This window comes from Nomascus leucogenys, chromosome 17 (assembly GCF_006542625.1).
Source record: "Nomascus leucogenys isolate Asia chromosome 17, Asia_NLE_v1, whole genome shotgun sequence".
Lineage (NCBI taxonomy): Eukaryota > Metazoa > Chordata > Mammalia > Primates > Hylobatidae > Nomascus > Nomascus leucogenys.
Window position 1 is genome coordinate 71,956,150 of NC_044397.1, and position 26,960 is coordinate 71,983,109.

At 43.0% G+C, this 26,960-nt stretch overlaps 1 protein-coding gene across 2 annotated transcripts in view; it reads right to left on the reverse strand.

The window, feature by feature from the left end:
• BBS9 (Bardet-Biedl syndrome 9) overlaps positions 1–26,960 on the reverse strand; it is a 478,120-nt gene that overhangs the window by 435,935 nt on the left and 15,225 nt on the right. For both annotated transcript variants that reach the window (XM_003279188.3, XM_003279191.3), the window contains exons 2-4: positions 25,575–25,697; positions 18,943–19,093; positions 16,091–16,155 (exon numbers count right to left, since the gene is read on the reverse strand). In XM_003279188.3, coding sequence (XP_003279236.1) covers positions 16,091–16,155; positions 18,943–19,093; positions 25,575–25,686 — 328 coding nt within the window. In that variant the 5' untranslated portion in view covers positions 25,687–25,697. The remainder of the gene's footprint in view (positions 1–16,090; positions 16,156–18,942; positions 19,094–25,574; positions 25,698–26,960) is intronic.

The following is a 26,960-nucleotide window of genomic DNA, read 5'->3' on the forward strand; positions in this document are numbered from 1 at the left end:
TTAAAGTTATTTCCACAGTTAATTGCTTAATTTTAATGCAGTTCCTGAAAACTTTACAAGCACCCAAAATCCTAGAGTATGGTATCTTTAAGGAGGTTCATGAAAGGATAGAAAGGACCCCGACAAGCACTCGTGAATACAGGTTTCTGGTAACTTTAGGATCATATAATTTGGGTGGAGTAAGAATTCTTAGAATTTAAGGCTGATTGTGGTGGCTCACGCTTGTACTCCCAGCACTTTGGGAGGCCGAGGAGGGTGGATCACAAGGTCAGGAGTTCAAGAACAGCCTGGCCAACACAGTGAACCCCATCTCTACTAAAAATACAAAAATTAGCTGGATGTGGTGGCGGGCCCCTGTAATCCCAGCTACCCAGGAAGCTGAGGAAGGAGAGTCGCTTGAACCCGGGAGGCGGAGGTTGCAATGAGCTGAGATCGTGCCACTGCACTCCAGCCTGGGCAACAGAGCTAGACTCCATCTTAAAAAAAAAAGAATTCTCAGAACTTTAATGAACAGACTGACTAGTTTATAAAACTGCTAACCCAAGCAGGACAAAAATATTCAATACTAAGAAAATACTTTGTCAGATTTTCATGCTAAACTAGACAGTACTGAAATTGTTTATATATGCAATGTGAACAAACTCCATGATCCAAGTCAAAATACCTATAACTTTCAGTTATCAGTGCTGTGAACCTAAATTGGAGAAACAATTGTTATTTAAGAGGACATTAAGTCCAACATTAAGCATGGACTCATGGAGAACCTGGACAGCCACCTTGTGCTTCCTGAGTCCTTAAAGCTTTTGTTATTAAACACTCTGCATTCTATGACTCATCATGGAAGAGATAAAATTATCCAAATTAAAAATGTATTAATTGGAAGACAGTCACATAGGAATAGCTCCGATCTGCAGCTCCCAGCGTGATTGACACAGAAGATGGGTGATTTTTGCATTTCCAACTGAGCTACCTGGTTCATCTTATTAGGACTGGTTGGACAGTGGGTGCAGCCCACGGAGGGTGAGGTGAAGCAGGGTGGGGCATCACCTCACCCAGGAGGTGCAAGGGGTTGGGGGATATCCCTTTCCTAGCCAAGGGAAGCCATGACAGACTGTACGTGGAAAAATGGGACACTCTTACCCAAATACTGCCCTTTTCCAACAGTCTCAGCAAATGGCACACCACGAGATTATATCCCACACCTGGCTAGGTGAGTCCCACACCCACAGAGCCTTGCTCACTACTAGTGCAGCAGTCTGAGATCGACCTGTGAGGCAGCAGCCTGGCAGGGCGGGGGGCATCCGTCATTGCTGAGGCTTGAGTAGGTAAACAAAGTGGCCGGGGGAAGCTCGAACTTGTCGGAGCCCACCGCAGCTCAGCAAGGCCATCTGCCTCTGTAGACTCCAACTCTGGGGGCAGGGCACAGCTGAACAAAAGGCAGCAGAAACTTCTGCAGACTTAAACATCCCTATCTGACAGCTCTGAAGAGACCAGTCGTTCTCCCAGCATGGTGTTTTAGCTCTGAAAACAGACAGACTGCCTCTTCAAGTGGGTCCCTGACCCCTGAGTAGCCTAACTGGGAGACACCTCCCAGTAGGGGTTGACTGACACCTCATACAGGAGGGTGCCCTTCTGGGAAGAAGCTTCCAGAGGAAGGATCAGGAAGCAGTATTTGCTGTTCTGCGATATTTGCTGTTCTGCAGCCTCTGCTGCTGATACTCAGACAAACAGGGTCTGGAGTGGACCTCCAGCACACTCGAACAGACCTGCAGCTGAGGGACCTGACTGTTAGAAGGAAAACTAACAAACAAAAAGGAATAGCATCAACATCAACAAAAAGGACATCCACACCCAAACCCCATCTGTAGGTCACCAACATCAAAGACCAAAGGCAGATAAACCACAAAGATGGGGAGAAACAAGAGCAGAAAAGCTGAAAATTCTAAAAACCAGAGTGCCTCTTCTCCTCCAAAGGATTGCAGCTCCTTGCCGGCAACGGAACAAAGCTTGACGGAGAACGAGTTTGACGAGCTGACAGAAATAGGCTTCAGAAGGTCGGTAATAACAAACTTCTGCAAGCTAAAGAAGAATGTTCGAACCCATAACAAGAAAGCTAAAAACCTTGAAAAAAGATTAGATGAATAGCTAACTAGAATAAACAGTGTAGAGAAGAAGACCTTAAACGACCTGATGGAGCTGAAAACCATGGCACAAGAACTATGTGACACACGCACAAGCTTCAATAACCGATTCAATCAAGTGGAAGAAAGGCTATCATTGACTGAAGATCAAATTAATGAAATAAAGCGAGAAGAGAAGTTTAGAGAAAAAAGAGTAAAAAGAAACGAACAAAGCCACCAAGAAATATGGAACTATGTAAAAACACCAAATCTACGTCTGACTGGTGTACCTGAAAGTGGCGGGGAGAATGGAACCAAGTTGCAAAACACTCCTCAGGATATTATCCAGGAGAACTTCCCCAACCTAGCAAGGCAGGCCAACATTCAAATTCAGGAAATACAGAGAATGCCACAAAGATACTCCTCGAGAAGAGCAAACCCAAGACACATAATTGTCAGATTCACCAAGGTTGAAATGAAGGAAAAAATGTTAACGGCGGCCAGAGAGAAAGGTCAGGTTACCCACAAAGGGAAGCCCATCAGACTAACAGCAGATCTCACGGCAGAAACTCTACAAGCCAGAAGAGAGTGGTGGACAATATTCAACATTCTTAAAGAAAAGAATTTTCAACCCAGAATCTCATATCCAGCCAAACTAAGCTTCATAAGTGAAGGAGAAATAAAATCCTTTACAGACAAGCAAATGCTGAGAGATTTCGTCACCACCAGGCCTGCCTTACAGGAGCTCCTGAAGCAAGCACTAAACATGGAAAGGAAAGAACGGTATCAGCCACCGCAAAAACATGCCAAATTGTAAAGACCATCGATGCTAGGAAGAAACTGCATCAACTAACGGGCAAAATAACCAGCTAACATCATAATGACAGGATCAAATTCACACATAACAATATTAACCTCAAATGTAAATGGCCTAAATGCCCCAGTTAAAAGACACAGACTGGCAAATTGGATAAAGAGTCCAGACCCATCAGTGTACTGTATTCAGGAGACCCATCTCATGTGCAGAGACACACGTAGACTCAAAATAAAAGGATAGAGGAAGATCTACCAAGCAAATGGAAAGCAAAAAAAAGCAGGAGTTGCAATCCTAGTCTCTGATAAAACAGACTTTAAACCAACAAAGATCAAAAGAGACAAAGAAGGCCATTACATAATGGTAAAGAGATCAATTCAACAAGAAGAGCTAACTATCCTAAATGTACATGCACCCAATACAGGAGCACCCAGATTCATAAAACAAGTTTTTAGAGACTTACAAAGAGACTTAGACTCCCACACCATAATAATGGGAGACTTTAACACCCCACTGTCAACATTAGACAGATCAATGAGACAGAAAGTTAACAAAGATATCCGGGACTCGAACTCAGCTGTGCACCAAGCGTACCTAATGGACATCTACAGAACTCTCCACCCAAATCAACAGAGTATACACTCTTCTCAGCACCACATCGCACTTATTCAAAAATTGACCACATAATTGGAAGTAAAACACTCCTCAGCAAATGCAAAAGAACAGAAATCATAACAAACTCTCTCTCAGACCACAGTGCAATCAAATTAGAACTCAGGATTAAGAAACTCATTCAAAACTGCACGACTACATGGAAACTGAACAACCTGCTCCTGAATGACTACTGGGTACATAACGAAATGAAGGCAGAAATAAAGATGTTCTTTGAAACCAATGGGAACAAAGACACAACATACCAAAATCTCTGCACTAAATGCCCACAAAAGAAAGCAGGAAAGATCTGAAATTGACACCCTAACATCACAATTAAAAGAACTACAGAAGCAAGAGCAAACATATTCAAAACCTAGCAGAAGGCAAGAAATAACTAAGATCAGAGCAGAACTGAAGGAAATAGAGACACAAAAAACCCTTCAAAAAATCAATGAATCCAGGAGCTGGTTTTTTGAAAAGATCAACAAAATTGATAGACTGCTAGCAAGACTAATAGAGAAGAAAAGAGAGAAGAATCAAATAGACGCAAAAAAAATGATAAAGGGGATATCACCACTGATCCCACAGAAATACAAACTACCATCAGAGAATACTATAAACACCTCTATGCAAATAAACTAGAAAATCTAGAAGAAATGGATAAATTCCTGGACATATACACCGCCCAAGACTAAACCAGGAAGAAGTTGAATCTCTGAATAGACCAATAACAGGTTCTGAAATTGAGGCAATAATTAATAGCGTACCAACCAAAAAAAGTCCAAGACCAGACGGATTCACAGCCGAATTCTACCAGAGGTACAAAGAGGAGCTGGTACCATACCTTCTGAAACTATTCCAATCAATAGAAAGAGAGGGAATCCTCCCTAAATCATTTTATGAGGCCAGCATCATCCTGATACCAAAGCCTGGCAGAGACACAGCAAAAAAAGAGAATTTTTAGACCAATATCCCTGAGGAACACTGACACAAAAATCCTTAATAAAATACTGGCATACCAAATCCAGCAGCACATCAAAAAGCTTATCCACCACGATCAAGTCAGCTTCATCCCTGGGATGCAAGGCTGGTTCAACATATGCAAATCAATAAACATAATCCATCATATAAACAGAACCAATGACAAAAACCACATGATTATCTCAATAGATGCAGAAAAGGCCTCTACAAAATTCAACAACCCTTCATGCTAACAACTCTCAATAAACTAGGTATTGATGGAACGTATCTCAAAATAATAAGAGCTACTTATGAGAAACCCACAGCCAATATCATACTGAATGGGCAAAAACTGGAAGCATTCCCTTTGAAAACAGGCACAAGACAGGGATGCCCTCTCTCACCACTCCTATTCAACATAGTGTTGGAAGTTCTGGCCAAGGCAATCAGGCAAGAGAAAGAAATAAAGGGTATTCAATTAGGAAAAAAAGGAAATCAAATTGTCCCTGTGTGCAGATGACATGATTGTATATCTAGAAAACCCCATCATCTCAGCCCAAAATCTCCTTAAGCTGATAAGAAAATTCAGCAAAGTCTCAGGATACAAAATCAATGTGCAAAAATCACAAGCACTCCTATACATCAGTAACAGACAAACAGAGAGCCAAATCATGAGTGAACTCCCATTTACAACTGCTACAAAGAGAATAAAATACCTAGGAATCCAACTTACAAGGGATGTGAAGGACCTCTTCAAGGAGAACTACAAACCACTGCTCAATGAAATAAAAGAGGACACAAACAAATGGAAGAACATTCCATGCTCATGGATAGGAAGAATCAATATAGTGAAAATGGCCATACTGCCCAAGGTAATTTATAGATTCAATGCCATCCCCATCAAGCTACCAATGACTTTCTTCACAGAATTGGAAAAAAACACTTTAAAGTTCATATGGAACCAAAAAAGAGCCCACATTGCCAAGTCAATCCTAAGCAAAAAGAACAAAGCTGGAGGCATCATGCTACCTGACTTCAAACTATACTACAAGGCTACAGCAACCAAAACAGCATGGTACTGGTACCAAAACAGAGATATAGACCAATGAAACAGAACAGAGCCCTCAGAAATAACACCACACGTCTACAACCATCTGATCTTTGACAAACCTGACAAAAACAAGAAATGGGGAAAGGATACCCTATTTAATAAGTGGTGCCGGGAAAACTGGCTAGCCATATGTAGAAAGCTGAAACTGGATCCCTTCCTTACACCTTATACAAAATTAATTCAAGATAGATTAAAGACTTAAATGTTAGACCTAAAACCATAAAAACCCTAGAAGAAAACCTAGGCAATACCATTCAGGACATAGGCATGGGCAAGGACTTCATGAGTTAAAAAAAAAAAACTACCAGCAGCGTGAACAGGTAACCTACAGAATGGGAGAAAGTTTTTGCAATCTACCCATCTGACAAAGGGCTAATATCCATAATCTACAAAGAACTTAAACAAATTTACAAGAAAAAAACAACCCCATCAAAAAGTAGGCAAAGGATATGAACACACACTTCTCAAAAGAAGATATCTATGCACCCAACAGACACATGAAAAAATGCTCATCATCACTGGTCATCAGAGAAATGCAAATCAAAACCACAATGAGATACCATCTCATATCAGTTAGAATGGCGATCATTAAAGTCAGGAAGCAACAGATGCTGGAGAGGATGAGGAGAAATAAGAACGCTTTCACACTGTTGGTGGAAGTGTAAACTAGTTCAACCACCATGGAAGACAGTGTGGCAATTCCTCAAGGATCTGAAACTAGAAATACCATTTAACCCAGCAATCCCAATACTGGGTATACACCCAAAGGATTATAAATCATGCTACTATAAAGACACATGTATACGTATGTTTTTTGCGGCACTATTCACAATAGCAAAGACTTGGAACCAACCCAAATGTCCATCAATGATAGACTGGATTAAGAAAATGTGGCCCATATACACCATGGAATACTATGCAGCCATAAGAAAGGATGAGTTCATGTCCTTTGCAGGGACATGGATGAAGCTGGAAACCATCATTCTGAGCAAACGATCACAAGGACAGAAAACCAAACACTGCATGTTCTCACTCATAGGTAGGAATTGAACAATGAGAACACTTGGACACAGGGTGGGGAACATCACATACCAGGGCCTGTCGTGCGGTGGGGTGCAGGGGAAGGGATAGCATTAGAAGAAATACCTAATGTAAATGACGAGTTAATGGTGGCAGCAAACCAACATGGCACATGTATACCTATGTAACAAACCTGCACATTGTACATGTACCCTAGAACTTAAAGTATAATAAAAAAAAAAAAAGTATTAATTGGTGTGGTGACTGTTGCATGTTGCTAAAAGAGTTTACAACCAATGTTTGCTTTTCAAACCCATATTCCTGGAAAGACAACCAAAATTTCAGGTACATTTCTGCTAGCTGATGAGCCATTTAAACATTTATAGAAAGATTTCATTCAATTATCATTTTCAATGCATGTTTTCTGGTTGTATAAAAGCTTTCCCATGCAAGAGGGCTGATGTTATAACATTAGCTCTATTTGTCAAAGTGTATCTCTACCAGGTAAAGAAAGCTTTTCACAGTCTGCTGACTGAGGACAATCAACCCCTTCAAAATCTAGAACACAAAGATTCAATCTTCTGAGAATACCAGAGAAAGACCGCCCTTGCCATCTACATTGCAGCAAAACTTTGGGACCTTGAAATTTTGAGTTAATAATCTCACAACTCAAAAGGGCCCCTCCACCCTTGGAACTGTACACCCATTTGCAACCTTAAAGTAAAGCTAAACAGGAAAGTTTCTCCCCAGAAGACGATGGCATCCATGATATAGACAGCTTTTTCTCAAGATCACAGATCAAGACTTCTCTGCTATCAGGAGACTCTTACCTATTTTTTTCTTGCTTATGCTTCTATGAACAATAGAAGTGAAAAGAGGGTCTGTTGTGTGCATTCATAGAGTATACTTTAATTTGTGAAGGATTTTGCAGCCAGCCTTATACATGGACAATCTTATGCCTCAATAGATAAAAGATGAAGGCCCAATGCAGTTGAAAAATTTTAATGACACATTTGTTGCCTCATAATCAGTCAGAAACAGGACATTGGTCCACTCCTCTTAACCTACATCATAGGTTAAAGAGAACATTTCCAGGAAGTCTTCATTCTTCTAAATAGACATCATTTGTTAGGTCTCCTTTTCCATGGTTTGAAGTAAATGAGGTAATGATTAGAAATGTATCCCTCATGATAGGCTTTATAGCAGATTCTACCCTAAAGGCTACAGTCACACAACAGACTTTATATTCTCTTATGAAAGTTATGCTAAATAATAGAACTGCTCTAGATTACTTACTGGCTAAACAGCAGTATCTGTGCACTTGCTGGCACTTCTTGTTGGCCATGGAGAAATGCATCACGCTGGGCGTTATAGAGATTCAGTTACAAGGGACTAACGAAGAGACTGCTTATTTAAAACAAACAGACTCTTTATCTAGCTCATTCTTTGATCTATTTAATTTTAGTTGGTTTGGTTAATGGGGACCCTGGCTAAGAAGCATGCTCCAAACTCTTGGTATTATCCTCCTGATAGTCAAAATAGTAATCTCCCTAGTGTGCTATATTCTCTCAAAAGTTTTAGATGTTTGCATGCAGCCATCTCTAGAGTGCCACATGATCTCTCTTCAACTAGAAGGACAAGAGCTTAAAAAGATGTGTGACCATGAGGGCACTGTAACCTATGAATGACATCCTGAGACCAGAAACCCAAAATTGATGTTAACTGAGAGTGGAACTAAGGCCCTAAGTTTTGGTCACACTCTCACGTATGTGAGAACCTGACTAAAAGGGAGAAGTTTTAAAATAAAATTATGGAAGGCCATTGTTTTGGACTGAACTCATGCCCTAGGTCCCAACAGACAAGACCAAGCCAAAATGAAGTCACTCATGTTAAATGTGACAAAATCAAACTAAGATCCTAGAACAGACCAGGTTTTGTTTTTCTCCTATAAACAGGACATTCCAGCATAAGGAAGTACCCTCTACTCTAACCTTTACAAAAAATAACCTGAATTCCTTGTTCCTACCTTACAAAATCTACTGTTCTGCTATTTCTCATGGGTTTTGAGATGAAATAAGTACATTTACAATGGTGATAGTGACATCAATGACTAGTTGTGGTCAATCTCTCAAAATTGAGAGGACGACCAAAAGAGGAAAATTGTTAAATCAAGTTTAGCCTACAGCTGCCTCCTTACATCTTTTAAGTTCAGCCTAAAGGTTTCTCTGTACATAGTGAACTATAACCCAAATGGAGGTATAAATGGACTGTAACCTACTCTTGTGCCAATCACTGAGTTTTGGCCATTCAAAGGAGGCCAATTGTTCAAACCATGTTCAAATAAGGTAAACATCAAGCTGTAACCAACCTGGCCGTTTCTGTACCTCATTCCATTTTCTGTACATCTCTTTCCTTTTTCTGTCTGTCACTTTCCTTTTTCTGTCTATAAATCGTCTTCTACCATGTGGCTGTGCTGGAGTCTCTCTGAGCCTACTCTGGCTCAAGAGGCTGCCCAATTCACAAATCATTCTTTGCTCAATTAAACTCTGTTATATTTCATTTGACTAAGGTTTTTCTTTTAACAACATCTACAACCAGATCCCTCTGAATAAGAAAAGCAACTATACATGCCTGCTAGCCAAAATGCAAGCAGGAACATTAGGAACTCATGTCAGTGAACATAGGTGTCAGCAGCCAATATTTAAACTTGGCATGAAACGACACTAGGCTTTGTGTAAAAACTCCAAATGCACTGATACATCTTTAATGTCAGGTAATAGCACTTTAAAATTTAATAATGCAACTATGGAGAAAAAGACAATTTTCCATAGATAACTACCTTGGAATAAAAGTATTTGGGAATCTATTATTTCTGACCATTTTCTCCCTAAAAAAGCATCAGTGACATAATATTAAAATTATTTACCCTTCTTTCCTTCTTTCCTTCTTTCTTTTCTTTCTCTCTCTCTCTCTTTCTTTCTTTCTTCCCCTCTGTGGCCCAGGCTGCAATCTACTCGGCTCCCTGCTGCCCGCGCCGCGGACTGCCTGGGACTGCCGGCGCCCACCACCGCTGCCTGCTTTTTCTCCTTTGGCTGCAGGCGCGCGTTCGCCATGTTGGCCACGCTGGTCGCCAGCTCCTGACGCCGAGTGCTCTGCCCGCCTCAGCCTCCCGAGGTACTGGGACTGCAGACGGACTCTCGCTCACCCGGTGCTCGGTGTTGCCCGGGCTGGAGTGCGGTGGCGTGGTCTGGGCTCGCGGCAGCCTCCGCCTCCCAGCCGCCTGCCTTGGCCTACCAGGGTGCTGGGATTGCAGCCCCTGCCCGGCCGCCACCCCGTCTGGGAGGTGGGGAGCGTCTCTGCCCGGCCGCCCCTCTGCCCGGCCTCCCCATCTGGGAAGTGAGGAGCGCCTCTGCCCGGCCACCCATCGTCTGGGAAGTGAGGAGCGCCTCTGCCCGGCCACCCATCGTCTGGGAAGTGAGGAGCGCTTATGCCCGGCCACCCATCGTCTGGGAAGTGAGGAGCGCCTCTGCCTGGCCGCCCCGTCTGGGAAGAAGTGAGGAGCGCCTCTGCCCGGCCACCCGTCTGGGAAGTGAGGAGCGCCTCTGCCTGGCCACCCCGTCTGGGAAGTGAGGAGCGCCTCTGCCCTGCCGCCCTGTCCGGGAAGAAGGGAGGAGCGCCTCTGCCCGGCCGCCCCGTCTGGGAAGTGAGGAGCGCCTCTGCCCGGCCACCCATCGTCTGGGAAGTGAGGAGCGCCTCTGCCCGGCCACCCATCGTCTGGGAAGTGAGGAGCGCCTCTGCCCGGCCGCCCCGTCTGGGAAGAAGTGAGGAGTGCCTCTGCCCGGCCGCCCCGTCTGGGAAGAAGTGAGGAGCGCCTCTGCCTGGCCGCCCCATCTGGGAAGTGAGGAGCGCCTCTGCCCGGGCGCTACGTCCGGGAAGAAGTGAGGAGCGCCTCTGCCCGGCCACCCCGTCCGGGAAGAAGTGAGGAGCGCCTCTGCCCAGCCGCCCCGTCTGGGAAGAGGTGAGGGGCGCCTCTGCCCGGCCACCCATCGTCTGGGAAGTGAGGAGCGCCTCTGCCTGGCCGCCCCGTCTGGGAAGTGAGGAGCGCCTCTGCCCGGCCACCCATCGTCTGGGAGGTGAGGAGCGCCTCTGCCCGGCCACCCATCGTCTGGGAAGTGAGGAGCGCTTCTGCCCGGCCATCCATCGTCTGGGAAGTGAGGAGCGCCTCTGCCTGGCCGCCTAGTCTGGGAAGAAGTGAGGAGCGCCTCTGCCCGGCCGCCCCGTCTAGGAAGTCAGGAGCGCCTCTGCCCGGCCGCCCCATCTGGGAAGAAGTGAGGAGCGCCTCTGCCCGGCCTCCCCATCTGGGAAGAAGTGAGGAGCGCCTCTGCCCAGCCGCCCCATCTGGGAAGTGAAGAGCGCCTCTGCCCGGCCGCCCTGTCCGGGAAGAAGGGAGGAGCGCCTCTGCCTGGCCGCCCCGTCTGGGAAGTGAGGAGCGCCTCTGCCCGGCCACACATCGTCTGGGAAGTGAGGAGCGCTTATGCCCGGCCACCCATCGTCTGGGAAGTGAGGAGCGCCTCTGCCTGGCCGCCCCGTCTGGGAAGAAGTGAGGAGCGCCTCTGCCCGGCCACCCGTCTGGGAAGTGAGGAGCGCCTCTGCCCGGCCACCCCGTCTGGGAAGTGAAGAGCGCCTCTGCCCGGCCACCCCGTCCGGGAAGAAGTGAGGAGCGCCTCTGCCCTGCCGCCCTGTCCGGGAAGAAGGGAGGAGCGCCTCTGCCCGGCCGCCCCATCTGGGAAGTGAGGAGCGCCTCTGCCCGGCCACCCATCGTCTGGGAAGGGAGGAGCGCCTCTGCCCGGCCACCCATCGTCTGGAAAGGGAGGAGCGCCTCTGCCTGGCCACCCATCGTCTGGGAAGCGAGGAGCGCCTCTGCCCGGCCACACATCGTCTGGGAAGTGAGGAGCGCCTCTGCCCGGCCGCCCCGTCTGGGAAGTGAGGAGCGCCTCTGCCCGGCCACCCATCGTCTGGGAAGTGAGGAGCGCCTCTGCCCAGCCGCCCCGTCTGGGAAGAAGTGAGGAGTGCCTCTGCCCGGCCGCCCCGTCTGGGAAGAAGTGAGGAGCGCCTCTGCCTGGCCGCCCCATCTGGGAAGTGAGGAGCGCCTCTGCCCGGGCGCCACGTCCGGGAAGAAGTGAGGAGCGCCTCTGCCCGGCCACCCCGTCCGGGAAGAAGTGAGGAGCGCCTCTGCCCAGCCGCCCCGTCTGGAAAGAGGTGAGGGGCGCCTCTGCCTGGCCACCCATCGTCTGGGAAGTGAGGAGCGCCTCTGCCCGGCCGCCCCGTCTGGGAAGTGAGGAGCGCCTCTGCCCGGCCACCCATCGTCTGGGAGGTGAGGAGCGCCTCTGCCCGGCCACCCATCGTCTGGGAAGTGAGGAGCGCTTCTGCCCGGCCATCCATCGTCTGGGAAGTGAGGAGCCCTCTGCCTGGCCGCCTCGTCTGGGAAGAAGTGAGGAGCGCCTCTGCCCGGCCGCCCCGTCTGGGAAGTCAGGAGCGCCTCTGCCCGGCCGCCCCATCTGGGAAGAAGTGAGGAGCGCCTCTGCCTGGCCGCCCCATCTGGGAAGAAGTGAGGAGCACCTCTGCCCGGCCGCCCCATCAGGGAAGTGAAGAGCGCCTCTGCCCGGCCGCCCTGTCCGGGAAGAAGGGAGGAGCGCCTCTGCCTGGCCGCCCCGTCTGGGAAGTGAGGAGCGCCTCTGCCCGGCCACCCATCGTCTGGGAAGTGAGGAGCGCCTCTGCCCGGCCACCCATCGTCTGGGAAGTGAGGAGCGCCTCTGCCCGGCCGCCCCGTCTGGGAAGAAGTGAGGAGCGCCTCTGCCCGGCCGCCCCATCTGGGAAATGAGGAGAGCCTCTGCTCGGCCACCCATCGTCTGGGAAGTGAGGAGCGCCTCTGCCCGGCCACCCATCGTCTGGGAAGTGAGGAGCGCCTCGGCCCGGCCGCCCCATCTGGGAAGTGAGGAGCGCCTCTGCCCGGCCACCCATCGTCTGGGAAGTGAGGAGCGCCTCTGCCCGGCCACCCATCATCTGGGAAGTGAGGAGCGCCTCTGCCCGGCCACCTATCGTCTGGGAAGAAGTGAGGAGCGTCTCTGCCTGGCCGCCCCATCTGGGAAGTGAGGAGCGCCTCTGCCCGGCCGCCCCGTGTCTGGGAAGAAGTGAGGAGCGCCTCTGCCCGGCCGCTCCGTCTGGGAGGTCTACCACGGAGGCCAGAAGCAATGTGGGGGCTGGACGTGGTGGCTCACGCCTGTGGTCCCGGCACTCTGGGGGGCGAGGCGGGTTGATCACTTCGGGCTAGGAGTTCGAGACCAGTCTGGCCAACTTGGCGAAACATGAAAAATACAACAGACAAACCAACCAACCAACTCAGTGACAACAAAACAGGTCTACCCTGGAGTCATACTCTAATTTTTTCTATTTTCTTCCCTTTCTGATCCTTTATCCCACTTTCTTTTTCTTCCTCTTCCTTCTCCCTCTTCTTTGTCAAATAGAGGATTGAGTTATTATCACTGATCCATATAAAGTCCCTCTCTCATTTATTTTAACTCCCACCCCCCATTTCTATTCCCCGACTTCCCATGTGTAACCTTCCTAATATGTTTGATACGCATCTTTTTGTTTGTATGTATTTTTAGAAAATGTTTATTGTTTTTGTGTGCAAAAAAAATTAATTTAAAAAAAAAATTATTTACATAGGTTTTACCCTGGGATATATGGACTGAATATAGCATACATGATTATAGTCTACATACATTATAAAGTTTCATCAATTAGAAAATACATGAATATTCAAACATTTATGCAACAGGCCTTACTTAAACAAGATCTGATTTAAACCAAAAAATTCTCTGGAAAATCAAAGGTCACTTTGACAACAGTTTTCGGTGCAATTTTAGGTAACTGCTGAGCAATCTAAGGATGTTAAACTCAAAGCCATTACAGATGAAGTAAGTTAGATTACGTAAGACTGTCAAAAGTAAAGAACCACATCTTTTTTGCCCTCCTCATGGAAACCATTAAAATTCTATAAATATGTCAGATGCTTGGTAAATGCTTCTTGAGAAGTACACATTTTTTGTAAAATAATATTTAAAACAACATAATCAGTAAGGCTTACATTCACACATCTGTAACCATTTATTTGGAAACTGAAGCCCATCAGAAAGAAATCTGAGATGCCATGTGATGCTTTCTCTTTACCAGAGTATGATAACATAGGCCAACTTCAGGTCAGCAAGACCCTGTTTTTTCTCTATATTAAGCACACATTTGATGACACATAACCCACCAAAAAGAACTTAGCAAAATAGCCTCTGACTATTAAAGGTTGTTAGGCATGTCCAGGAGACTGACCTTAGAAGGTCTCCTCTAGTTTGAAAATATTTGAGAAGGGAGCAGTTGAAGAAAAGGATGTCAAGTTCAGCTCACACGTTTGTCTGCTGACACTAGTGGTTTCACTTAAATTAGAAAATGTTTGTGCTTCCCCTGTTACAGTAAAAGCTAGGTAAAAGTTCAATCTGGAACTTCAAGAAACATATTCAAGAGAACAAAAACATTCCCATGCTTCTCAATTTAAGCCAAGCCAGGAAAAATATACAAATTGTCAGCTCACATCACAAGAGGCTGAAGAAATGAGAGACAGAAGGGAAGTGAGGTGGGGCATAAGAGAATGTAGTTTGGACAACTCCTAGTCCCCAGAGAATATAAAGCTTTTAAATGAACACAAAGAATAAAAGAGCTATAAAATCACCATTCCCATAGCAAATAACTTTCATTTTCAACACTTACTTGAAGGATATAAATGTGCCATAAACAAATTGTCACCTAATATGCCAGTTTCTTTGAGTACGTTTTTTTGATAAGTACACATTTTATCCCTCCAGAGGCATCTGTCTTTTTGGCCCATAGTTCAAGCAGGACCAGGGAAGGCCTAGTGTCTAATCGAATTTCTAGCTTCTAAGGTACCCTCCTCTCTGCCCTGCTTAGAGCCCCCATGGAGCCTTCAGAAGGAACTAATTCCCAAAGAAGTATTCTGGGCAACTATAACTGCAGGCAAGTTCTCCTCCATGGGTTGTGTAACCCACTTAGTAAAATAACAGGCTTACGGTCAAAAACAGAAGAACAACTAGATCCATGCAGTAAAGTAGCCTATATCGTATGATAATACCTTCTCCATTTACTCTGGCATACTAAATAAATGCCCTGTCACTAGGAGGAGCAACATGAAACCATGTCCTTTACCATAAAATCAATGAGAGCACACTTTATCAGGCCTCTGACATAAACACAATGGGAAATAAAATGATAGTGGTAACAGAGAAGGGGATGAAAACAGTACATGGTGAAGAGTAACAAAGAAAGCCACTGTCAATTGCCTCAGCACTACCCAGAAATTTGTCCATTCATTCATTCAACAAGTATTTACTGGATGTCTACCATATACCACGCCAGGTTACCAAGCCTGCCTTGGAAATCTAAAAGATCTTCACCCTGAAAAGAGACTGCCTAAGAATATCCAACTCAGTGAGTAAATATGCATCATTACTCAAACTGAAAGCAAAACACAAAGAAAGCCCAAATGAAGAGAATAAGTCTGAGAAATCCAAATCCTAGAGGGTAACATTTACAGCAAGCTCCAAAGGAGAGGATCTCTGGTATAAGGAACAGCCTCACAGACACTTAGTTTTCTCATACCCATAAAAAAATGCCCCCAACACTAACATCCATTAAAATAACTCTCAACTTGAACTAAACTTATCTAATAACTGAAATAACAATTTTTAAGTTATATCTTACATTTAATAAAGGCCAAAATAAAATATAATAAAAACCAAACCACATACTATAATTTTAATAAAAACCAAACCGCATACTATACTTGTACCCACAGAACCATGTTAGAGAATGAAACCTGATGAAGCCTGACTGAGTGAAGACAACCAAAAACCAAGAAATTGGAACTGTAAAGAGAAAATACTTGAGGTTCACCAAAGAAAATGTACTTCAAACCACTATGACTTAGCATCTAATCAATTTTGTTATTGTAGAACATTTCTTAAGACTCAAGTGTCCTAAGTACCCAGAATTGGCCTCTATTAGTCACAGGCAATCCTGGAAACAGTTCTGGAGAGGCTGGTGATTAAGAGGAATCCTCTGCTAGAAAGATACATATACACAGAAATAGTAAACCATGAAAATGTAATAGCCTAAGTATCTGAAAGAATAAATGAAAAATGGGAAAATGTTAACCAAGACAAGAAAACATTCAACTAAATGTTTTGTGTTCTCTACCAAGTCAGCACTAGGGAATATCTATTCTCATATAACATTAAGCCCAATTTGTAATATAAATTCTACATTGGTAAAAATGTTTCTTACCTGAGACAGAGTAGATACAAAGTTTTCTAGAATGTAACACAGCCAAATGTAGCATTTCAGTACCTCTGAAAAACAGAGAAAGTTTTTAAAGTTTTCCAATATTAGTTCTAGATGTAACCAAAAAGTTGTAAAATAATTTCAAAAAGATCTCATAACCACAGCCATTGTGAGTAAACAAAACAATTCATTAGATAACATTCTAAACTGAAAAATAAATATAACAATAAACAGTCAATCTGACAACCCCAGAGGCTCAAGTACTCTGCCTCAAGGCACTGCCTTCAGATTGAAGCCAACAAAGCTTCCAAGAAAAAGTCAGATCTGAGGTCCCTCCCTAAGTGCTATTTCTTTCAACAAAGAAATCCACGTTCTAGTCCTGGCTTTCTGACTAATTCACCTGTGACTTTCGGCAAGTCACTTAAATCTCCCTGAGCCTATTTCTCATGAAAAACAAGAGGTTCAATGAAAGGAAATAAAATAATGTGAAAGCATCTTGTAAAGGTTAAAACATCACAAAACACCAATCATTATTACAAGTAGCATATATCACTTCCATATCTGAAATTTTATTACAAGTATTGAAAATATTTCTGTTTGGACTAAATCTCAAATAGAAATAAACTACCAATATCACCACTACAATTCCCAGCCTATCTCAAGTGGTTTCCAGAAACAATAGCATGGCACAGTCTAGAGATCCTAAATTCAGTTTTCAAGGATCAAGCCAGGGGTTGTTAATGAGTAAAGAGTGTAAATGGCTGTGATTAACTGGAGACTGAATCAGACTAAAAGAGGTGGCTATTACTTGGTTCTGGGCTTGGGGCCAGAGCCCCACATTTTTCAAGAAAAGCCAGAAAGCATTGGGTTTTATGTGAAATCTCTTGGTTCTTAAATGTTGACAGCTCTTTTAAATTTAAAATACTGAGCAGGTGGCCAGGTGTAATGGCTCACACCTGTAATCCCAGCACTGGGAGGCTGAGGTGGGGGCGGGGGGGGGGGGCCGGATCTCCTGAGATCAGAAGTTCTAGACCAGCCTGGCCAACATGGTGAAACCCTGTCTCTACTAAAAATACAAAAATTAGCCAGGCATGGTGGCACGTGCCTGTAGTCCCAGCTACTTGGGAGGCTGAGGCAGGAGAATTGCTTGAACCTGGGAGGCGGAGGTTGCAGTAAGCTGAGATCGTGCCATTGCACTCCAGTCTGGGCGACGAGAGTGAAACTCTGCCTCAAAATAAAATAAAATACTGAAGAGGCTCACATGTACAAGCAGGCCTCCAGTGTACAACCCCTGATACAGACTCTGTTCTAAACTGCAAGGACTATAATTGAAGTCTGCAGACCTAGATGGGGGTTCTGACTCTGCACCTTACTATATGTATGATCATTTAAACTTTCAGAGTGTTAGTATCTTATTTGCAAATAAGAATCTTATTAGATAACATCTGCAAAACATTGTTACAATTAATATATACTCATAATTTGCTCTACTAGTAGAAAATGCAAATATACATGACTATCACATAATCAGTATCACCTCTGGAAATTTTGTATATGTACCCTGGACATTCAAAACAAGTTTTCCACCATGCTCAGGAAAAGAGCATGATGTCATAGAAAGGCCTAGTATACTATCTACTTATTAACGTTAACTTCCTCCCCTTCCACTGTGATCACATAGATGAGGGCTATACTTAAGGACTACTATACAGAATGATTATTGGCTGTCTTTCACTTTTTTTAATGGTAAAGTAAAAACACTTTTTAGCAGGAAGGATGCTTTTGTCTCCTTACTTTGTAAATCCATCACACCTAATATGTCCTAGGTACATGATGGGCACCTAATCATCATCTGCTTTTAGATGGAGTAGATATTTACCAACCACATCGGTCACAAAATCTCCCCAATCCAGCCTGTCACAAAGCATAAAAGTCTCATCTCACATCCCAGCCTAAAGCATCTAAGCTACAGCTTCCCAACAGAATAAAACATATCACTAGAAGAGGGTGAATGCTCATGAGTGGTTGTTTGGTTTTCAAGCAGGAGTTACAGCCCTGACTAAATGGCACCTGGGGCCAATAAATTATGATAAACAAATGTAGAATGCCAAAATCCAGAGCTTAGGGCACTGCCCAGATTTAAAAAGGCAAAAGGGAGCTCAAAAAGAGGAGGCAAACCAACTCTGGCTACTTGATAAGAGTTCACCATACTTCTAAATGATTAAGAAATACAAGCTTAATTTTAAGACGTTTGTGTAGGAAAATAAGAGGATCAGCAATATCATCAGTAAATAAAAAGCAGACATATTACCCAAAGTTCAAACTAATAAACAGTTTTCTAAAATAAATTAGATTTAAGAATAAAGTACGTTGAAACAAAGCTCTTGTAGGGGAAAGACTTACTTTGTGGGTTGAACTGACTTCTTTCAAGAAACGATAGGGCCTCTCTACCCCAAATAAGTATTCATTTTAAAACCTCAAAGCTATGAACCAAAAAGTAATGGTTATCTGCTACTTCATCTAATTATAAACGGACAGTTATATAACTTTAAATATGTAGATACTTCTTATTTATTTCTTTATTTGGTTATTTTCAAAAGCTTATCTCGTTGTCTTTAAGCTTCTGATAATGTCAGGCATGTTAAGTCTATTACTATTAAAAGGCCCTAAATTATTATCTCTCAAATGTATAGTTTCCACATAAAAAGCATTCCATACATGAGAAACACCTAGGTGACAATATCCAGAAAATATATTTAATTCATGGATAGTCTTCCTTGAAGAATACACAAAAGTGACACTGTAAAGGATTGACATACTCCAAGTAAAATACCAGAATTAGTGGGCTTACTTACGAAACAAACTTTCCTACTTCCACTTGAAGTACTGGATCTCGTAGATCCACTTCTAGAAGCAAATCTTCAGCTTGAGCTCCATCTCCTGTTTTTGCAGGATGGGGGCTAAAGATCCTTAGGTATCCCATAAAGCTACCCACAATTATTTTATCTGTAGAGAATTTAAAAAAAAATAGAGGGAGAAACAAACATTAGCAAATCTCTTAGGAAATAAGCTTTCTAATGTGTAAGGAGAAATCTAAAAATTAAAAGAATTCAGTCTTGCTTTACATACAAAGGCCACTCTGTCAAAGAAGGTGTAATTAAAGTGTACTTATTTTAATAACACACAGCTTTCATAAATAGCTTTACATCCCTACAGTCAAATGTACTAACATATTGCATTTTTTCCTAAACCTTTATTTGGTATCAAAGTCATAATTTAACTCAATCAAAGCAAGCCCCTTTATCAAAGGACTAGTACAATGTTGTAAACTGATTCGATCATAGAGGCCAACTCTATAACTGCTTGTGGCTGTCGAAAACCCTGTATTAAAAAGGATTCTGAGTCGTCACTAGATAGAGTGCCTTGATTAGCAATGTTTCATCTTAAATACAAGCGGGGGAAATGATAGAATGGGTATTGTAAGTTAAATTGTGTCCCCCCAAAAAAAGATATGTTAAAGTCATAACCCCAGGTACCTCTGAATGTGACCTGATTTGGAAACAGAGTCTTTGCACATGTAATCAAGTTAAAATGAGGTCCAGTTAATTAGATGTGTGATCGAACTCGATTAGTGTCCTTTAAGAGGACAGAGCAGAGACATGGAGGGAATGCCATGCAAAGCTGGGTGCAGTGGTATGCCCCCGTAGTCCCAGCTACTTGGGAGACTGAGGTGGAAGGACTGCTTGAGCCAAGGAGTTCAAGGCTGCAGTGAGCTCTAATCGTGCCACTGTACTCTAGCCTGGGCGAAAAAACAAGACCTTGTCACTGAAAAAAAAAAAAAAAAAAAAAAAGGCTGGGTGCAGTGGCTATGCCTGTAATCCTAGCACTTTGGGAAGCCGAGGCAGGCAGATCACCTGAGATCAGGAGTTCGAGACCAGCCTGGCCAACATGTTGAAACCCTGTCTCTACCAAAAATAGAAAAAAATAGCTGGGTGTGGTGGCTCATGCCTGTAATCCCAGCTACCCAGGAGGCTGAGGCAGGAGAATCACTGGAATCCGGGAGGTGGAGGCTGCACTGAGCCGAGACAGTGCCACTGTACTCCAGCCTGGGTGACAGAGCGAGACTCCATCTCAAGAAAAAAAAAATCCTCATAATAACCCTATGAGAGAGGTATAATCCTGGGAACTTAAATACTGGAGGCTTACAAGGTCTCTAGAGCCATGCCCATTCCTGTCCCCACTAAAAGCTTGTTCAGTTCAACTCTGCCTGCATTGGGAAAGCTATCTTACATTCATTTCCATACCTTCTGTACTTAAATTTATCAGTTTCCTATCACTTGTGGCCAAAAAAAAAGATAACTGATATAGAAATGAGCACTAGAAAATAAACTGCAGGCATGAAAACATGCAAGCGTATTTGGAATTGGTTCTTCTTTTTTCTTTTTTTTTTTTTTCTTTGAGACAGGGTCTCACTCTGTTGCCCAGGCTTGAGTACAGTGATGCAATCACAGCTTGTTGCAGCCTCAACCTCCCAGGCTCAACTGATCCTCCCACCTCAGCCTCCTGAGTAGCTGGGAATACAGGCATGTGCCTCCATGCCCAGCTAATTTTTGTATTTTTTGTAGGGATGTGGTTTCGCCGTGTTGTCTGGGCTGGTCTCAAACTTCTGGACTCAAGCAATCCACCTGCCTTGGCCTCCAAAGTATGGGAACTGGTTCTTGACCTGAAATGGGGTACAAAACAGTAAGATTCCTTGTGGGGACAGAGTAACTTTATTTTAAATGCTAATCTGCCATGTGACTCCTGACTAAACTCAAGTCCAAGATCTCCTCCAAGATCTCTAGTTGATGTACTACTCTTTATGCAGAAACACCTATTCATTGTAAGTTTTGCCTTTCCTCCAAAACAGCACTTGATGTTGCTGCATATATCATAGGCTGTGACACTCATAGCCACCTACACATTCTTTCCAGAGCATATATACTTTTTTCCCCCAAGAAACAAGCCCTGGGTCTGGGGGTTGTGGTGTGGAGAGCTACCTGTCTTGCAACTGCCCAGGACATTTCTGCCCATAAATTCACCTAATAAATCACTGTATACTGACGAACTGGATTTGTCTGTCTCAATCTTTGGTTCTCGGCTCCTTCAGTATTTGGGGGCCACTTTGCATACATGCCCTTTCACAGGACACTCCCACTCATGTTCTAGGTGGAGTTAAGTATCACTGTACATTGTAACAGAACAATTAATAAAGTTATCATCTCTAGTCATCTGGGACCCTGTGTCCATTGCAGGTGAAACTCTAGTAGACTGGACAGCTGCTGCCATAGGCCAGCTGAACAAAGAGGAACACCAAACCACATGTAAGATAGCTTTATCGAAGGGCATTGGATAATTTAAAATAAAAGAATGATAGGTTTAAATATCAAAATTGTCATCTAAGGGTAAAGAATAAAACTCAGGGTCTTTGGTACTCTGCAGAAACATTTCTCACCACTTACTACTCAGATAGTGGGGCTTAACCACTGAGAAGCTAATTCAGAGACTGATTCTTTAAGTTTTAAATTACAATAACAAATGACTTGACAAATCTCTCCAGCCTTCTTAAGTAAAAGTAAAGGCACTGATCAGGAAGAATGGAATTATACTGTTACAATGGAGTCCAGAAGGGTTGGAGAAGACTTAAACCTTTAAACCTTCCTAAAACATTCCCCACTGAGCTTCCCATGTATCCTGTCATGCCCTAAATCCCCACTTTTACTCACTAAATAACCAAGATTCATGGATAGGTCAATATAGCCCTATCTTCAGGGATAAGAGGAGGTCAGGATGGCCAAGTCCACATGGTAACAAGCTAACCCACTGAAACAAAATGTATATGTATGATTATTAAAATACTTTGCAGGACTATTATAGTAACCAGATCTCAGATAAGTCTGACTGCCACAGATTGCAAGCTACAATTAAATATGGGATTCCCCAGGAATTAATGAACACGTAGGCATTAAATGAAAAGCCATTAGTCTTACTTGCCTTCTACTCCAATTCTAGTAATAAACTTTCCCTCCAGGCCACAGGTTGGCATGTAATCTAAATTGTATTATTCAGATCCTCTCTCTCTCCCTCATTCTCACTATCTCTCTCAAGAGTCTGAATCTTGAGTTGAGAGAATTAGGAAAGTAAGTACCACTTTAAATGCATGGGGTGTTCAATTTCAATTGTACTATCAAGATTAACAAGGAATCCTTCTGTGTTTTACTCGGCTTCTTCTAAAGCAATTTCAGGATCCCTGTAAATCTTCTCTCACTGTCTGATCACCTAAAAAAAAGTAGAGGTCAACTGACATTACTGTTGCAACTTCCCAACTTGACCTGCAAATTTCTCTACATCTGTATACATTCTTACCTTCTTTCCTCTGGCACTGCGGAAAAAAGTTTCCACATCTGTGCAAGGTTAATCCTTCCATCTGCACACCTGATCTCATCTCTGACTATCCTCTCTGGGTCCCTGCTCCATCAATGAAAGCCTCTACCCTACACATTGAATTTTTCCCACTTCTCTTGACCCTACATGGCCTCCAAATCATCATCCTCCCTTCTTCGATTCACTAAGTTTCTTTAAAGAGCCATAAATAGTCTCCCCACCTCCCACTCACTCCCCATTCATACATTGCAAATCTAGATCTCATTGCCATTGTGCCCACGCATCCACTCTTGTCACGGACACTAATGAACCACTTGCTGCTAAAGAGCATGAAAACTTTTAGGCCAGGCTCGGTGGCTCACACCAATAATCCTGGCACTTTGGGAGACCAAGGCAGGAGGATCGCTTGAGCCCAGGAAGTTCAAGACCAGCCTGGGCAACACAAGGAGACACCGTCTCTACAAAAAAAATAAAAATAAAAATTAGCCAGGCATGGTGGGGCACACCTGGGAGGTTGAGGCTGCAGTGAGCCATGATCACGCCACTGCACTCCATCCTGGGCAGCAGAGCAAGACCCTGCCTCCATTAAAAAAAAAAAAAAAAAAAAAAAAAAAAAAGGGCCAGGTGCCGTGGCTCATGCCTGTAATCCCAGCACTTTGGGAGGCCGAGGCAGGTGGATCACCCAAGGTCAGGAGTTTGAGACCAGCCTGGCCAACATGGCAAAACCTTGTCTCTATTAAAAATACAAAAATTAGCTGGGCATGGTGGCAGGCACCTGTAATCCCAGCTACTTGGGAGGCTAAGGCAGGAGAATTGCTTGAACCCGGGAGGTGGAGGTTGCAGGGAGCCAAGATTGCACCACTGCACTCCAGCCTGGGCCACAGAGTGAGACTCTGTCTTATAAAAAAAAAAAAAAAAAAAGAAGAAGAAGAAGAAGAAGAAGAAAAATTTAAAAAAAAAAAACTTTTCAGTCCTCGTATCACTAAACCTTGCTTCCCAGGTACCAGCCTAATTAGTTTTCCTGCCTCTCTGCCTGCTCTTTTCAGAATCTATTACTCTTTCCACACTTTCCCCGTTGATCCTCATATTCTCCAGGTTACAGTCCTATATCTCCTCCCCTCTTATTCCAACTTCTCTCCCTGTACATTTTCACCTGTTCTCAGAACTCCAAATTTAAACACCATATTGTTCGTCCCCAAATCTCTACCTCTATTCTGTATGCTAGACATTTCTATCTTAAACAGAGCATATCCAAAACTGCTCTTGTTAACTTTCCATTCTATAAGATCAACAAAAATAATTCTCAAACTTGAGAATGCCAGCATTCAATTTTGGAGCTTATCAAAAATTAGGAAACCTAAGTCACACCACCCCACCTACCCCTGGAGAATGCAATCTTATAGCATCTCTTGTGTCTGGGATAGAAAATCTTCATATATAATAATCACCCCATGATATTATGACACAGGTATCCAGGCTTTGGAACACAATGATCAGTGTTGTCTATGTGGAACACACATATGTAATGATTGTTGTATAGCAAGCTTCAGAAAACAGAGGAAGCTGCTCACAGCTCACCACAAACTGTGAGGGAGGCAGTATCTCAGCATATTGGTAGCCTGCTGGTGGCACCCCAGTAAGGAGCTCTAATAGAAATGAATGAGTGAACAGTATGTTATTCAGATAATCAGTAAGTATAGTTTCCAACCAAGCTGAACTTTAGATAGTTTAGGGAGAAGTGGGTTTGAAATTGTTCTCTCTGGCAGGTATTTCTGTGGAATGACTCTTACATGGCCAAATAACTAGGGAATCACATGCTTTAACAAATAGTGGGGGCAGAGGCAGGGTTGAGGAACCTCCCAATACCCTCTGAATAGAAGGCCTTCCCATCCCCTATCAGTGGAAAATCAGGGATCAAATTTTCCTTCAAAACAACTTAGTAGGTGCTCAGTGCAGTTTAGTACTCCCACTCTTCTGCTTTACCAATACAATTTTCTCCTTTCACATTTTCCTGCAGATCTCACTGTTTTAATTATAGGCAAGAAAAACAATTTTTAAAAAATGTAAGGGGATAATATTTATACACAGTAAACAAAAGAATAGTTATAATAAGTTTTCTTTTTAAGAGGCTAATGACTATCTAGATTACCAAAAAAAAAAGCCCATGACTATAAACCAAATACAAATTTCAAATAGCAATGATACAATAACACAGAATTAAACTGTTTTAAAGGTCACTTAAAAAAACATGAAGATGCATAAGAATAAGCTAGAATGTAGGTTTTAGTATTATAATATGATAATGAAAGCAATGATTTAACAATTGTTTTCTACCACCAAATAGAGCTAGTGTAATTTCATTACGGTATGAATGGTTTCCAGGTCCAATAAAAAATTTATTTTTCTTGTAAAGAATTTCTACAAAAGGAAATTTTTCAAAATTCAAAATATTTTACTAACTCTCCCCTACAAGACCAAATTGTGATACAAATGAAGTGATGTCATATAATTTTTACTAAATTCCAGCAAATAATATGACAGAATCAGTACAAACCAGAACATAAACAAAACAGAAAGACTATAGTTATCAGTCTGATACCTAAATACTACTTATAAAAAAAACTACCTTCAAAATTAGGTACAATTATGATAGTTCAATTAAGTTCTAAAAAGTACATATTTTGAAAAGCAAGTCATTTTTATTTTACTTTTTTTTTTTTTTTTTTTTTGAGATGGAGTCTTGCCCTGTCACCCAGGTTGGAGTGTAGGGGAACTATCCCAGCTCACCGCAACCTCTGCTTTCTGGGTTCAAGTGATTCTCCTGCCTCAGCCTCCCAAGTAGCTGGAATTACAGATGCCCGCCACCAAGCCCAGCTAATTTTTGCATTTTTATTAGAGACAGGGTTTTACCATGTTGGCCAGGCTGGTCTCGAACTCCTGACCTCGTGATCTGCCCACCTTGGCCTCCCAAAAGTGCTAGGATTACAGCAGTCAGCCACCATGCCCAGCCTTATTTGATCTCTTTAAAACTCTGATCCAAGATGTATGGTTTTAAGTTGCTTACCTTGTCCATTTCCACTATTGTCAACATTAGCCAGACACAAACAGCCTTGATCAAATTCTTCTTTATCTCCCAGAATAGTAGACCACCAATCACGGGCTTTAAATAAAGACATTTTCTTTCACACTAAAAAGAAAACATTTATAATAATCCACTTCACACTATGAATTAATAATTATGTCTTAAGGCATAGCAAATTAAACTTGGACAGATCTGAGAAGAACATTTCTATATTAACTTTTTAATATTTTGTAAACATATATGAAACCACAAATCCAAATGGCTGGAAGCATTAATCAGATGTTTTGCAACACCATTAGTAAACTGGGCTGAGAAATTATACATTTATGTTGTGCTAATTCTCTCTTCTGAAACATTTAGGAGAGAACTGCAGAAAATAACAAAAGAACATATTCTTTGGAAGATCAAGATTCAAATTCCATCAGCACTATTTAACATGTAAGTCTTCAGTGAAATACCTAACTTCCTTTCAGTCTAGTCATTGGCGAGACTGCACTAGAGTTAGCCCCTTGTACCTGTGGAAGATTGGTTCCAAGACCCCACAGATGAAAAATCCCCAGATGCTCAAGTCCCTTATTATATATAATGACCTAGTACACCTAGTACAGTCAGTCTTCCATATCCATAGGTTTCAATCTGCAGTTGGTTGAATCCATGGATGTGAAACCCGGGGACACGGAGGGCCAACTGCATCTCCTATTACAAAGAGTTGCTGAGACAAATGAGATCAAATGCATCAGTGACTAGCCCTGGAACTGGTATGCTATAGGTACTCAAAAAGCATTCACTTCCTCTTGCTATGTTAGTTATAGAAAGGCAAGATAGAAGAGGGAAATTCACACCAAAAAAGAAGCAGGAAAATTGGGCTGCAGGACCATTTATACCACTAACTATCTGTGTGTCCTTGGGCAACCCACACAACCTCTCCTTACTTTGATTTCTTATCTAGAATGAGCATATACTAGCCCTACCTACCACTGAGTTGCTGATATGGCAGATGTGAAAGCACTTGGACCTTTTGAATTACAACACAGCATCACATGCCCTGGGACTTGACAACAGTTCATTTATTTAACATAAATGAGGCTTCCCTTCATGCTACACTGATTTAAATGGTAGTTAGGAAATGCAGTCAATTCTCCTTATTCACAAAAGTTATGTTTTATAAGGACGCTGTAAACAATGAATTAGCAAATACTGAGCCATTGCTCCTAGGAGAAACACAAAGTTAAATAGACTCCTGCAAGCGTCTAGTAACAACATTTTCTTCAACCAATCAATACACAATGTAGTTTTTTGTGTGTTTCTATTCAAAGATACCTTATTTAATATGTATTGCTGATTCATTACTATGAGAATCATGGCCAC